This window comes from Chroicocephalus ridibundus, chromosome 8, assembly GCF_963924245.1.
Source record: "Chroicocephalus ridibundus chromosome 8, bChrRid1.1, whole genome shotgun sequence".
NCBI classification, from domain to species: domain Eukaryota; kingdom Metazoa; phylum Chordata; class Aves; order Charadriiformes; family Laridae; genus Chroicocephalus; species Chroicocephalus ridibundus.
This window is the reverse complement of record NC_086291.1, coordinates 4,494,685-4,510,820: the sequence shown is the minus strand read 5'-3', so window position 1 is coordinate 4,510,820 and position 16,136 is coordinate 4,494,685. Positions and strand designations below refer to the sequence as shown.

At 39.4% G+C, this 16,136-nt stretch overlaps 1 protein-coding gene across 11 annotated transcripts in view; it reads left to right on the top strand.

Moving 5' to 3' along the window:
- FGGY (FGGY carbohydrate kinase domain containing) overlaps positions 1-16,136 on the top strand; it is a 327,607-nt gene that overhangs the window by 269,495 nt on the left and 41,976 nt on the right. For all 11 annotated transcript variants that reach the window (XM_063344960.1, XM_063344959.1, XM_063344961.1 and 8 more), the window contains 2 exons: positions 10,425-10,532; positions 13,924-13,985. In XM_063344960.1, coding sequence (XP_063201030.1) covers positions 10,425-10,532; positions 13,924-13,985 — 170 coding nt within the window. The remainder of the gene's footprint in view (positions 1-10,424; positions 10,533-13,923; positions 13,986-16,136) is intronic.

Genomic DNA, 16,136 nt, shown 5'->3' with positions numbered 1-16,136 from the left:
GCACACAGATAATAAGAATATAGGTTGTAGGCTGTCTCTTATGCCTTTATCAAAAAGTACATGGAGGGACCGGCTCCATATGTACAAGGAAAAGATTTGTTTGAATGACAAGGAGCTCCAAAGACATTGCTGGTAGGCTTGTGAGAGTTTGGTGGCTAAGTGCCGTTCCTTGTTCGTATTTCAGTACCATTTCTGAACTGGAGCACCCACTCTGGTTTTGTTCTGTCCTTCTGAGGAGAAAATTCATTGCAAAGGTTTAATGCAACCCTAAATGCAGTGAGCCAAACTCAGCTTTCTTACAGTTGAGTTTCCTTCCTCTGATGAGGAATGCAATATATAGTGAAAATAAAATATATACTCCCCCTATTTGATTTAATCATGCTTGAAATTTTCTTTTTGCTCTCTGTCTCTCATTTTACTAACATCTTTTCCTGGCTGAAAAGGAGATTTATGAAAATACATTTTTCTGGCAGAGAAGTAATATTTCATTAACATTTCACCATTTAAAAATAGTAAGGGAAACAAAAGGAAGAGCATTTTGCTTCCAATATAATTTTCATGTTTTCCTATTTTTATATTCTGCTTGTGAATTTGGAGGTTTGAGTGCAAAGAGGGGAAGACAAAAGTTTACAGTAGGAGAGGTAGGCACCCTATTTTCCCCTCAGTAGGAGAGGTGGGCACCCTATTTTCCCCTCAGGAAAATGGCAGAATTTCAGAATGTGAAAAATATTATTCTTTTTAAAACAGATGTCAGTTGTCCCGCTTTACTGGTTAATATTTGAAGGCTGATATCATTGCGGGCTTCTTTCGTTAAGATTAGTATTAAAAAAAAATTAAAAAAAATTAAATCCTTTTGTATGATCAGGTAAGAGTATGGACAGATGAAGAAATTAAGTGAGTAATCTATAGTGTATATTTGCACAATGTCAGCAACTCTGCAGGAGCACTCCTGGCCCCGGTTTCCTGTGGAATGTGCGAGGTCCCTGGGATCTGTCACACGATACACCACAGAAAGATGATGAGTAGAGGTGGTTTTGCCGGGCAACTGACCTCCTACTTTTGCCCATAATAATTTATTCATGTGGCTGTACCCTAAGCCGTACTAATACCATACATACCATTGGCTGAAAACTGACGCAGCTTATTAAAAAACAGCATCAAATACCCACAGTCAGCTCAGAAGAAGAGGCTGGACCTGGCTGCTATCTAAAAACGGGCCACCGTATAGAGGGGTCTGTAGCTCTGTTAAGGGGTGCAGTGAGTTAGTTCTGCCCCACAGCATTCATTGTCAGAAGGTCTTCTCAGAAATGCAACTTCGAACTTGCTTCTGGTGGCAGCCCTCCAGAAAAGCTGCTTATACAAGTGCAGCCTGTGACCTCCAGCATTCCCTGCTCTTGGCAAGGGCCTGGTCTAGTGCAATTTAAAAGGTAAAATAAAATACATCTGAGTAAAACAGGGTTTTTTTTATAAATTTGGTATTTTTTCTTGTCAGTTTTAAGCAACATTTTAATTCATGTGTTTAACTGTTTTAACAACGAAGATCCTCTGGTTAAGGGGTGAAACCCTCAAATTCTGCCGTATAGTTTCTGCTGGTGGATTAGTTTTAAAGCAGTAAACGCTTGAGTATGTGGTCCTCCCCCTTGAGTGAGGAGGACACCTAGTAAAGTCACGTCCAGTTCTCACTTTTTGAAGCGTGCTTAAGGAGCTAGCGTGATGTTCTGAAGAGTGCTGACTTCAGGAGCTGTCTGCAAGAACTCTCTCTACTGTTAGGAAATGAAGAAGATGAACATGCAGAAGCAGGCATATTCCCTTCTTGTTCTGTATCTAAGTATCTGCTATCCCTCGTTTGAAGACGTGTCTCTCACCTGTATGGACATTTGTTAGCATTCTTAATTATATTTTTATATATATTATTTATATATATAATAAATATATTTTATATATTTATTTTTTATATATATATATTTATTTATATATATTTTTTAGTATCTATAGACACTAAAAAACTAGGACCAACCTAAGGGTACGTGCCCAAGTCCACCTTTGGATACCTGAAGAGCTGGCTTCATGTTCTTAGCTCCTGAGCCAGAAATCAATGCGAAATGGGGGTCTTTGGCTTTTTTTTTTTTGAAAATCAGAGTGTTTATTTAAGTGCCTAAATACAAGCGTTAGCCTAGATCTTCAGACAGTAAAAATCAGCATATCTCCGTGGAAGCTAGCGGTTAATATGCTGGTTTGTACAAGTTGAGCCCTTGGTTCCCAAGACTGGAAGCACTGCTCCAGTTTAATTTCTCTTTATACCCCTAAATATCAGTTAAGTACAAATTTAATAACTAAAAATATTGTAATTCATCATATTCTTTCATTAAAAATCATAATATTTTTTAAAAATTCAAATGCCTTTCCTTATTTATCTTGGAATAAAAAAAATCTAACAGTGGAAATGTTTAATAATCTCAGTCCAGTTTTCTTCCAATTAATTCTCGTTAGATATAAAGCCAGGTTGTGCAGTATATTGTCCCATCACATAACTCACATGAAATATTTTCACAGATGAGGCAATCAAGTTGCCCTAGTAGTGTGGTTTCTTTACTGGGCGTTAATCGTATGCCTTCTTTGGTCTGTAGTTTATAGACCAGTTAATGTGTTATGGAAAATGTAGAAGATTAGAAATAGTTCTGCATGCGTGTCATTCACCCTTCTCATAAGGGTTACTATTTGGAATAATAGCTAACAGTAGTCCCTAAAAATTCATCTGTTTCTCCTGCTTTTAGGTTGTACTGAAAGTTTTGTCTGGAAAATAACTAAAGCAGGGATTGAACTGCAATACTAGCTCCAAATCATCATGGAAAATTTCAGATCCCATTCTGCCTTTTGAAGCGTAGTGCCTCTATGTTTCTAATTCTGGTAGTTATTACTTACGGGTATTATTGTGGTTGTGATTGATTTGATTTTTGTCACACAAGTTTGTGATATTACCAAGTGCAGAATAAGCAGCAAAATCAAAAACGTCTTTAACGTTATCATAGGTGTCCTCTGTGGGTCTGCTGCACTTGGAACCTTGCTGAGCTGCTGGACTGAAATATGCTGGACCTGTGTAAATAAGCAATATCGTTGTCTTCTCCCTCAGCCTCTCAATTATATTTTCTGGGTGTTAACTTTCCTCTGAGATCCCTCAGGCCAATTACCTCAGGCGCTGCGAGCTGAATAGGCACACGTGCCCCTGCCAGAGCTCCAGTCCTGCGAGCACTCGCCCTTTACACGTACCTCCCATGAGACTGAAGGCAGTGAGGGGACACAAATGACGTAAAAACATGTCTTTACTACAGCCAACACAAAAGAAGACAATTTGGGCAAAAAAATAATATTGAATACATGTTTCAGCTTTCTCACTACAGCCGCTCTCTTGCCATAAGTTTACACTCTGGGTAGTGCCCAGAACCCTTTGATTCTCTTGTGTGATTTTTTCTGGTTTGGATGATATCTGCCTTTCTGTCTGTCTTTTTCAACCTTGCCTGGATCCACAGAAATCTTATCTTGCAGTATCTTATATTGCAAAATTATTGCCTGATTGCTTTCAATATTTTTTTTTTGGTTGCACAACCTCGATAGATATAGTTGGGAAATTTTGTTTTGCTTTGATTCATTGTGTTGCCATTCTCATAACTAAGTGGGAGTCTCTAAGGTTTAGTAACTTTCCAGGTCTCAGGTTTGGTAAACCTGTGACATAGTCTTGGCAACAAATGATGGAGTGGACGTTCAGCAAGGTATTTATGAAAGTGATTTCATCACATAAGCCAGAATTCTTCAACTGCATGTAAAGAGATTACCAAAATCGTCTGTGGATGGATGTGTTCAGGCGCAATCCTGACGGCCACTTTCTGTATCTGTGTTGTTGTCACTCAAGTAACTTCCACGCTTCCAGTGGGATAAAGTTAGCTCTGTGCAAAATTTTCTGTGGGCTAGTCTTAATATCATTGCAGAACAACTCTGTCACTGTGGATGGCCCAAGGGATGCCAACCTGTCACGTGGAAGAGAGCTATGTGACTTGCCACCGCAAGCTATGCAGCTACATAGCAAACTGATGATGGCCAGGGGACGTAAGCTTAAAATATAATCAAATAAATTACTTGTGGTATATGACCTATAGGAATTGGAATATTAATAAATGTTAATTTCCTTTGTGTTCTTGGGTTCCAAGACCTTATTTTCTTAAAATATTTTACATCAGGCTAAAGCTTGAATGCTGTTATGTGTTTAACATGTAATTACTGCTAATAATAAATATATTTTAAGAAGTTGACTGACCTCATCGTAGTCTTAATCTAGAGAATTGCCTCCAGAGTTATGGGGAAGCTTAGTTTTAGACCCATTCAGTGCTTGAGAAATAATGCCAGGATGGCAATTTTAGGGTAGGCATCAGTTCACTGCAAATACAATTGAATGGCCCAACTCCGCCCAGTTAATAGATACGCCACCAGAAAGTGCTGTTATTAAATCACACATTCAGTAGCTATTACCATGACCTAAGTTTGAACCAGAAACCTAGAAATGAAACATTCTTGGGTTTCCCTTTGAATTCGCTCCTTTTTTTATGAATCTCTTTCAGTCTTTGTCAGAGAGTTCTGGTCGAGTAACTATATAAGACCCATCTGTCAGCAGAAGCAAAATGATACAGTTTTCTTAATACAGGATTTTATGCATCTGTGTAAAACCCCTGAATTGAATGAATGTCAGTATTCTCAATCCACAGTCAGTCAGAAAGTTTGAAAGTTAAAAGTCAGCAGAGAAATTAATGAAAGTATTTGACTTGTCAATGATCAAAGTCCAGAACTGTAAAGAGCATTTATTAGTTGGTGACTGATACAGTGCTTTTCGTTGTTTCTTTCCCTGCTCTCCATTAGTATCTTAGATCTTTTTTCATACCTGCCCTAGCCTAACAAAAGCAGCTGTTATTTCGAGTTTCTGGCTATAGAAGCTGATAAATGAGGTGATTTTCAAACAAATTTTCTGACCTAACTTCTCATTAGCAAATGACTACTCTAAAAAAGTTGTGACAGTCGAATGAAGGCTTAATTTTGCTTTCATGTAAGTGAGTGTAAGTCAAGTATAGTTCCACAGAAATTCGATTTTCTCTATGGCATACTGCAAGTAAATAAAGACTCTGATAGTGATACTAGAATGCTGCCAGATATCAGAGACCCAACGTTAGGAAGCAGAAATGAAAGTGGAAGAAGATGGATATATAGCAATATACCCCAATAATAGAAAGATTTACTTCTCAGGTAATAGTCAAATTTTCTGCTAGTGTTGTTGTAAGGAATTTGTGTAAGCCTCCACCAGCGACAGATGGTGTCAGCTAAGGAAGAAAATTCTGCTGAAACTCATGCTTCCATAAAACTCTGCTCACCGCTGAGGCCTGTTTTATTTTGTCTTGTCTCTGATTACCGTAACATTTACATAAAACTGAGGAGGAAGCACAAGCATGTGCCTGATCATTATGGCTAGTCTAGCCAAACAAAGCTAAGTGAAATAAATCTCACATTGCGACTTGCTCATTTTATGGGATGGCTGTATGCCTAGGTGATTCTTGTCTGCGAAGGTCTGTGTTCTGTTCCGCTCCTTTACCAAATGACAGTCCTGAAAGCTAAACGTAATTTGGATTAAAGGCACTGACACCTTTGGTTTTCTCTGTAAGTTAGTTAGCCTAAAAGTGGTAAGTAATGCTGTTTTCCAAGTAGACTTTTACAATAGAGGTGGATTTTTTTGCCTGTTTTTGTTTTAGAGGGAGAGGCAAGTGAGAAGGGCTCAACTAAATGCAATACCTCACAGAGCTCATATTAGTGCCATTTAAGCAGGAACTTTCATACTTTAGCTTAGTTCTATATAGCATTATATATTTTAAAGAAATTTTTCATTTCTGTGGGCTGCCAGATGTGCTGCTGATACCTTCTGATCTTAGATAGTTTGACATTGATTTTCCCAGCACACGCCAGGGTTGAAATCTGGTCTGTAACTCATCCAAATGATCTATTCATAACAAAAAGTGCCTTCTGGCAGTTGCACCACAGCTGAATATTGTTAAACTGAATTCATCATTTCATTTGTTTCTGATTGCTCTATAATGTTTACATATCTTACATATTAGTATGATCTTTTATAAAGCACACGCTGAGGTTAAATCCTCCCAGATCGAACTTTTTTCTCCTTTTTCTCCCTTTCAGAAGGTGTTGAACTCTTTTTCCCTCCAAATGAGCAGGAATCTTGGAACTGCTTAATGCTCATCTCATCTGAAATGATGGGCTGAGCGACTAGGAACGTGTTTGTTGGGGAGACATGGAAAGGTGGCGTTTTCCTGCACAAAAGAATTCTTCCCCATCCAAAGGCAGAATAACTGTGAGGTGGAATTGCTCGTCTGAGTATAATACTTCAGTAAGTAGGCATCATCACGGATGAGGGCAATAGTCTCTGTGTGAATATACTCGACTGAAATATTTATAGTTGCTGGTTATGACTCAAAGGGTGAATAGGTTCAGATTCTTCTCGTCTTCCATCTTCCAATTCCTGCTGCAATAATTGTTCTGCGGAGATCACTCTAACGTCTAGCAGAGGATATCCCCTCTGTGTTTCAGTTTCGCTACATGTGAAAAATAATAAACGTCAATATGCCTCACAATAGGAGTGTGTCACAGGATGAATTTAAGTTAAATAGAAGGCAGAAAATCTGAGGCTCCCTTTGAATATGTATTTTAACTTTCAAAGAAGGATGACATGTCTTGTTTGCTTTAAAAATAATAATAATCATTTGCCCATAAATCTAAAACAGATGTTGTTTTTCTACTAAAAAGATTAAGGATTTTCTTAAGCTCATTAAAGGAAAAAAAATATTGACACCACATTGATCCTCCTGTATCATCATAAGGATGTCTGAAGGCAGTAGAAAGCCATAAAAAGGACATGGTATGAGTGTAACAAAATTAGTTCTGAGTCTCTGAGTACTTATCTTCTGGGTTCTGTGGCAAACTTGGCACTATTTCTCCAACGTTACGCTTATGTCTAGTCATGTGTTTTAGTGGGATTGGTTGGTATGTATACTCAAACAGAATTTGGACTTTTTGTTATGAAAACACAAATGCCAGCTGCTGCATGGCTTGAAAAACTTAAGTAAATTATTTCAAAGAGGGAAAATGGAAACCATTTTCTATTTCTTATGCTTATATCTACGGACGAATGTTCACCCTGTTGCTTCCGAAGGATTGTCTGTCTGTTTTGGGGAGTATGTTATTTCCCAATTTTCTTACTTTCCACATGCATCAAGATCTGGAGTCTGCAAAATGTGAATTAAACTCTTCAAGTGGAAGGAGGAAATAGAAAATCTGATGATGCCATATGTGGTACCAATAAAGCCCAGCACGACAGCCAGTATTCTTCGTTCCAGTTGAAAGTTCCCACAGCAGAAAAAAATGATAACCTTGTACCCCACTGGTTATATTCATCAGTGTGGTGATACGCAGCTCCCTCGTTTGCACTGTTTATGTGTTGAAAGTTTGCTGGAATGCGTACAAACAGGACTTCAGTAGTAGGAAGATAGGAAAGTCTCAGTGTAATTTGAGAAGAGCCAGCACGGAAAATATCCTGTCCTGGCAAATTCCTGTGGGTGTCCAAAATACGTGGCCAGAAACACTGGCTCCAGGGAGAGTTTGGTCTTTTAATCGGTCTAAGCCTGTTAGTGTTATCAGACATATAGGACAATTGAGGACTAATGACAGAAGAAAGATTTTATTTTATTTTTTTAAACTGTATTGTCCTTCTTGATGTTTAGAACTTCCCTGATTTCACAAAGCATCTTTGTGCCCTTGATATCCTTAGACTATGTTGTTTCTTCAGACTGTGTAGCAGTTGGATTTTAAGCTTGATATGTCTCGTGTAGCCAGATGATTCCTTTAGAAATCGAAGTAAAGTGCAGAATACTGCACCGTTTGCTGCATTAAAAATGTTTTGAGATGAGACTTCAAAAACCCAGGCCCCTTCTGCCCTAAATGTTCCTTCCCACCTGTAGAGACACATGTTGCGTCCACAGCTATAGGATGGGAATGAGATGAGACGCTTGGGTTCCCAGCACGCTTCCATCGCTAGTTCACAGCAGATCCTAACTGGGAATTTTGACCTTATGCTGTGCTCTCAGTCAGGTCAGTGATGTGAAACTGGTCAAAAAAATCAGGTTATTTTAGGGTTTTCTTTCTGTTGCCCTGCATTTTGTTATTGAAATTGTAAAAGGCGGCTTGCCCCATAGAGGTGTTGAAAACTCAAAGCTGTATTAATTTGTAGTTTTAAGAGAAAACAAAACAAAACCAAATGTCTTTGCAATGTTTTTGACGTAGCTTCGTCCACTTGGAGTCATAAATGCCTTTTTAAATTCAGTGCAGCTATTCTTGCTCTTTAATGGGTTTAGTCAGCCAAAATCTTACGCAGACACACAAACATATGTGCACGCACACGTCTTTAGCGAAAGTAAGTCTTAGAGCTGATAGGGGAGAACTGAGCAAGATTCTTGTATTTATTAGATGCGTTCCTAAGAGAAATAAGTATTTATTGAAACTGTAGTGCTGTATGTTGAGAAACCAGCTTTTGTTGTTTTGTTTTCCTACTTAACTTCGTGACAAGAATCAGCTGCAATGTAAGTTTATGGCTTGCGCAGACTATTGTTTGTGCAGCAACCTCCCTGCTGGTGTATTTACTAAACATGTGCGATGCACAAATGCCAGTAAACTGCATTCTAGAGCATATTCCCTAGTTGCTAGCAAAAACTGTCTTTAAAGTTTGGCCTGTTTCAATATAGGGAGAATGTGCATCAAGTTTACCAGGAACAGGCCTCATTTTTTAATTACTCCTCCTCAAAACTATTTTGACGTGAGATCTGGGCCTTATTGAAATCAATGGCAAACCTCAAGCATCCTTTAATGGGTCTAGAATTTTGCTAATGAAGAGCAAGATCTAAAAAAACATTGTCCCATTGACTGAGACCTTTCTTTTTTGTTGTTCCAGCATTGCAAACATACAAACTTATTCTGTTAGGGAATTCTCTTGTTTCCACTTCTTGGAGAACTTCCCACCTTCTAGAGAACTGTTGCAGATTTAGCCTTCCCACTAGCATGGAATAGTGGGAAGTGCATTTGTGCGTCGTGTGGTGGTGTAGGACTGCACTGCTGTCCTCTTTTCCCAGTGAAATCATGGCTGTGTATACCTCGAGTGTATACACCTCTTTTGGTCCTGGAAGAGACAATATGAGTCATGCTTCCAAGAGAAGATGGGTAGCCTGCCAGGGGGTGGACGACCTGTCTTCTCCAGTCCCTGCTGCAAGAGTTATTAACGTGTTCAGCCAGTACAGAATACATAACTAGTCTTTGTAGACAGTACTAGAGCCAAGAAAGGAAGTCTAGAAAGTCTATCTAGTTTTTTGAAAGGGGAACAGCTTTATAAGAGGAAGGAAAACGCCCTCCACCCTTAAAAACTGGTAATTTGCATCTTCTGAAGCAGAGAAAGGAAATGAACCAGTGTTTCCCACATCCTGAGTGGTCTAACCACAAAAATATTGCATAGGAGCAGGGTATCACTGTATATGTGGGTGTTATATTTGTAGGCAAGCGGTAGAATATAGTCCTGCTCAGTTTTTGGATGGTAGTGCTTAGATATCTGCTTTGATTAAAAGTTCACAGGTGCGAAGGAAGGAGTGGTTTGTATAAAGCTAAGCCTAAGTAAGGGGCAGAATCTAATGCTTACCCAGGCAAACGTTTCCTGTTGGCTACCATAGGCCCAGGTTTGCAGCTTCTCCCCAAGGCACCTAACTCTCCTGACAGCGCTGTGGGAGCACTGGAGCTCGGGGTTCCACTGCAAACCTCGGGAGTTGATGGCAGATCTCAGGGGACCTTGCTGTCCTCTGTCAGCAGGATTCCCCCTTTCTTAACTCTGAAGACATACAGGATGAGTGCTCTGTAAACACCGGTTGCCGATTACATTGGTTGTATTTTCTGATGACAGTCATGCGGAGTGTTGTATCCAACTGTTCATTCGCAGTAAGGTGTTTTTCTGGAGAAACGGGGCAGTTTTGCCCTGTGAAGTGCAGCTCCTGTTCCTGAACTTTCTTACTTTCTGCATGGCCAGACCCAGCTGTTCTGTAAATGGGAGTGAGCGGGGGCAGTTTTGCAATCAGTAGCTGCAGCTCTGTCATCTCATCTAAAACTGATACAAACAGGGAACGTATTTTTCCGCATTCTCTTTAGAGTAAATCTCTACCTGTACATCTCCACTCATGTTGGTAACTCCAGTGGAGGAGCAGGAATCATTTCAGTATTGGACTCTTGATAGCTGCCAAACTACTTCGACAGGTAGTTTGATTCACTAGAGCTTTCTCTTGCTTTTCCAGGTCAGTGAAACACCCATTTTTGTGCCTGGTGTTTGGGGACCTTATTTCTCTGCAATGGTACCTGGACTGTGGTTGAATGAAGGAGGTCAAAGTGCTACGGGAAAACTGGTAAGTGTTTGGAGACACAAACGTATAACTGCCGTCATTCAGGATAGCTTCACTGTCACTTCAGCCGGAGCTCTGCCTTAAACACCTCTCTAAGATCACAGGAGAAACCATGCTGCTGAAAGCAATGCACAATTAGTTCTTACAAACTGTTCATTTGCATACTGATAGGGGATTATATATGGGGCAGAGCACTAAGGGCGTGTCTTCCTTTTATGATGGCGGTGATGTTTATTGTTATTAATTTACAGGCAAATCGGCATTCATTCTTTACTTTAGCAGGAGGCCGAGATGGACTTTGAGATAGCGAAAATGATACATGTTGTATTATATAGAACAATTGTGCTCAGTGATGGGCACATCATATGAATGTGTGATGAAAGATGTATTGTATGGGCAGAATAGCAATATATTAACGTGTTACCCTGTCTAGATAGATACTTCTTATATTGTCACTTCAATTCTTTCCTTGAGTGCAGAATCTAACTATATTAGGTTATTTTAATTTATCAATAAAAATTAAAACCAGACTGGATTCTCTAAAAATGATTTTTCTTATTTACAGGGAGGCAGTCAGAACTTAAAAGACTGATGTCAAAAGAAAGGCTAGATGTATAAAACAGTATTTGGCTTGAGTCCAAAAAGTGTTAGTAAGAAAGACCTTAGTGGCTGCTTAACCCTGGAAGCTTCTAAAGCTCCCTGTGTGTCTCCCTCTCAGTCTGTAGAAATACTGACTGCCCTGAGGGGTGAAGTGCTAAGCTCCTCGTGAGAAACTGCAGGAGGTGGGCCTAGTGCTGTGGGTATCCTCTGTAAGCTCTCCAAACGTACAGGTGGGTCTGATCTTTCACAAATTGCAGACCTAAGTGCTCTCTTACTCAGAGCTAGCACCACCCACGCTTTTAAAAGCCTGGTGATCAGAGTACATGGCCAGGAAGTAGTAGATTGGGCCATCACCACATTTATACATTCCACACGGAACAGTCACTGAATGAGAAACAAATAATCCAGGATGAGGGAGCCCGGACACACCCAAAGCGCTGAGGTATGAATTGTTGTTCCCTCCCGTGCACTCTCCTTGGCCACGTGAATCTGACATTCCTCTCTGTACGGTGTCACAGCTTCAGTGGGAGAGTCATCCCTCTTCCTCTTCTGCAGCCTCCATGTCCCAGGCCATCTCCAACCCATCCTTAGCCTCCCGGCTAAAGCGCTCTCTCAGCAGGTGGGGTGCGCGTATTTTAAATTTTTCAGGTCAAGGTGGGGCTAGAACCAAAATGTCCCATTTTATAGGCAACTGCTGCAACCAGAAGTAAGATGCAATTATTTCTTGTGACAGCATCACTTTAAAAGGAAAATGGCAAATCTTGTGCGTTTCTTTGTGAGCACTTTTGAGAGAGGAAGTCTCTGTGTGCTTAATACACAGCGGCTAAAGACACTTAACTAAGCTCTGGAGAGGATACAGCAAGTCGTTTTTTTTTTTTTTTTTCTTGGCTGGTTCAGGGTGGTTCCACACTCAAAATGTACCATGAGAGTTAGGGCATTTCAGAAAGATGATTTTAAAAATCCTTTCTGTTCTAGTACCGGAGGACAAGATGTTCCTGAGTCGTTAAAGAAATTGCTGGCAAAAAGGTATGGTCTTGTTAGGACCCATAGCACAAGTCAGCTCGAAGTCCTGTTAGGTATATTAGGGAAGGTGTCTTATTAAAACAGTCTTAGAATATATCATGGTTTTCTTGAGACTGTATGTACAGAAAACACATAGGGAGCCATAGGAAGTGTTTTGTGCACTGTGTGGAGGGTAAGTTGCGTTCATTATCTTTGCCTTTTTAAAGCTGTAGTCCTTTTAAGTCCTGCTTTCTCATACTTCAAGCTTTCTGAAAAAAAAAAAAAAATTGGCACGTTTTGGGATTATTTTCATTGTTTGATCTATGCCCAAAGGTGAATTCTATTCATGAAATTTGAACAGTCTGTTGAACTTCTTAAAACTGATACCCTTCCCTTTAGAAATCTCTAATTAATTTTTTTATTGATACAGCTGCGATAAAAGACTGTTGGATTTTGAAACCTGGTTCAGATAGAGCCCAAATGAAGAATTAAGAACTCTGCTTGTTTTTAAAAAGCTTGTTTGTTTGTGTATTAGATGGGCTTTTGCACCGGATTTCCAAAATTTATAGGAACAAAGATATTGCACAAGACAGACAAAGGATGGCATGACATCATTACAAACTGTAAAATAAAGAATTGCAGAAAAGGGTTTCTGGATGCAACCCTCATGCGCCCATGTATTGAATTAAAAGCATTTAAATATCTAGCTTCATTACTTCTGTAACATTTTTGTTTAAAGTGTTTTCACCGCACACATATATATGCGATATTTATTTATAGATTTTTTTTTTCTAAGTTTATGAGCTACTCCTATGTTCTAAAGAGCTTATGCAAGATTGCCAAATTCAGGCCTGAGCTTTGTCTCTAGCGCGTGCACAGGTTTGAGTTTTGTCTTTGCAAATCTCAGAGAGAACAGGCAGGAGCTATTTTTATTGTGATGTTCAGATGTGTATGCTTCATTGTATGTTTTGCTACACTGGCTAGGGACTAGACTCACGCTGTTAAAAATGAAATACCTAATGTGGTTTGCTGCCAATAGGTATTGCCAAAGATACTCAGTGCTCTTGAGTAGCTCTAGTTTTGCCTCTTTAGCTTTTACTGTCACCTCTGATCGGATATTATCAAGAGGCCACAAAACCTGCTGAATTATTGTCTTAAAATCCCATGTTATTCTACCTGATACTTTGTTTGGTGAATGATGGTAGTCGCTGTGAAGTGAAAGGACCAGATGATTTATAAATTGAGTATAGACAGAGCCTATATTGATCTTTTTTTATAGCAATAATTGCTTGTCAGGGTATACATATTGTTTCCTGCAATGAAGATATGGAGCATCTATCAGGATGACAACACACCTTGTATTTTATTTTAACAGTGTTATGTAGAAAGATGTAGGGATTTGGGCCAAGAAGATGCTCCTGGTAGAATTCCAATGAGGGTGTGCATGCAAGAGAAGGGGAGAGACTAGAGGACATGCTCTCAGATGGTGTTGGACAGGAAAAAAGTCATCCTTTCAGCTTCCTCTTCTGACTGAGGAGCTGCGTGCTTAGCATTTTGCCTATTTTTCGATGCAGCATTGGTTGTTTTTTCTTCCTGTTTTAAAGCCAAATCCTGAATCCAGTAATGTCAGTGGGAGTTTTGCCATTGGCTTCACTAGGACTAGGACTTAACACCTCATGAGTAATTTAGTAGCTCTCTTGTCTTTTTAAAGTAATGACACTGCATTACGCTTTTCTGAGACCTAATGTTTAAGATGTAATCATTCCAAAAATGTTGCTTTCCTCTTTTTCAGATAGATCATGTGGTCCGAGGCCACGTCGCCTTCCCGGAATTACAGTCAAAAGCTGCAGCCAGGTCACTCTTCTTATTCCTTTATCACATACCTGCCTTACAAATTGATGCTACACTGTATTCCCAGCAGTGCAGAACGGCGCTGCTCTATCCTCATTCTGAAACAGGGGAATTAACAGTCTGATAGTGGGTTGGAAGTATTTACAAGGGCTTGCCAGGTGATTGCTCAAAGATGAAAGCTTTAAACTCCCCTCAGATACCTTTGGCGTATCTGAGTGGTGATATTAACTTTCTGCTTTTCAACTTCTTTTATATCCAGCTGGGGGTATTTCTTGATACCATAGCATCAGCCCTGTTCAGCAGACCTTTATGCGTTGGGCTAAATATGTGTTTTAATTTGTAGCTGACACTGTTGAACTCCAAGCATGAGATATAGCTTAATTAGGAATATATTATTCAATATTTTCAGAACAGTCATCTAAAGGAAGGTATAACCACTGTATGAGAAACTCCTGCATGGCAGCGCGAATAGAACAGAGAAAGCCAGGATGAATTTTCAGACAAAACCTAAGATGTAGGAGTGAATTGGAGGTAGCTCCGGCATTCCTTCAGCAGGAGGCTGTGTGTGATGTGGAATTTTAGTTTGGTCTGCTTTAGAAGTGGATGAAGACAGTCCAGATACTTCAGTCGGATCTGGACTTTCTCAAGCTATTTTGGCTTGGATTCCTTTTAAGATGGTTCATGTCACTCCCAGAGAGATCCTAGCTGGACAGTTAGGCACATTGGATGAAAATTTGATTCTCTTTTAATTTATTTTTCCTCCTTAGATTAAAGAAAAAAATAGCAAACTTGGCATTTTATCTCCAGTTTATCACTCTGGTCTAAAAGGCAAGGGTCAGTCCTGGTAGATGCATTAAGCACAAGCAGTTCTGTAGTTATTTTCAGGCTTCCCTGGGGAGGTAAAGCTACCTGCTGTCTCTGGATGACCCTTCCATGCTTTGTAGTGCCCGATGCCTTACTTGTTTGTTAAGAACTTGACCAGCATTTCCAGAAATGTATTGGACTTCATTCAAGATGAAGTAGATTCGTGCTTCCTAGAATTCTCTTTGTTCTTTAAAAAATGGAAACAAATGCATCAGTGTATGTTTGGAATAAGGATTGATCTGGGGTTTTTTTCCAAAATTTTGGCTTCCAGGCCATTTTTCCGGTGCCCCCATATGAAGCACAAGCATAAGACAAACAGTTAGTTTAGTCTGTAATACCAGGATAACCCTTTTTTGTTGTTGTTGGAAAAATAAGTATAGAGTCGTCTGCTTGCCTATAGTAGGTCTGATACTGAACTGACTGACGACGACTAATTTCATAGTGCAAAAACCTTGGATTGTGATGTGACACTAAATACAGAATATTGGGAATAGAACTCCACGTTATCTGAGTGTATGGTGTCATAACTTTGGATTTGAGTCTCCTGCAGTTAGTAAAACTGTGGAGGATACCATTGGTAAAAAGGGTTATGATATCTTATAAAAAGGATGATGATAATTTATAAAGTTAATTTGCTCCATGGTATTTTTCTAATGCTTTCCAGATATTACTATCCTAATGAAATGCTTGCATAGCTATAAATGTAGTAAACAAGTCTCTTATTAATTCCCCCTATCCCCTTTCCCCCAGTCCTTCTCAAATATTCGTTAAGTTTAAAAAATTTAATTTGAACAAAAAAACCCATGAACTTTGCAATTTGAAATGAATTTTTCTCCTGATTTCTTCATTTCTTTCTACATGTGGAGCACAAGCTTCAGCCTTATCGCAGGGACTAGTGGCAGCAGCTATACAAGTGCAAGGCATTTTTTTAATGAACAGTGTGGGCCCAAACTTTGGATTATGTGTTTACTTACATTAAGTCATATATTTAATAAGAACACAGTGTCTCGTTTTGGGGGATTGTTGGTGATGTTGATAAATTATTTGCCTGGAAATCACAGCAGAATATTTCAGAGAATCTGGTTTATTATCTTTAGTATATTCTCTGTGAGGGTGTAGGAATTTGTATCTGTTCAGCCATTGCAAATTGTCATTGAAAGAAAACAAAATGAGAATTCCATACTTAGGTGTGCAATTGCATATTACCTTCACTTCCCTGTGCTAGGTGCGACACTGTGAAGAGTTAGGCTGGTTTTGCAGAGACAAAAAGCCCATGCACGTCTAGATCAT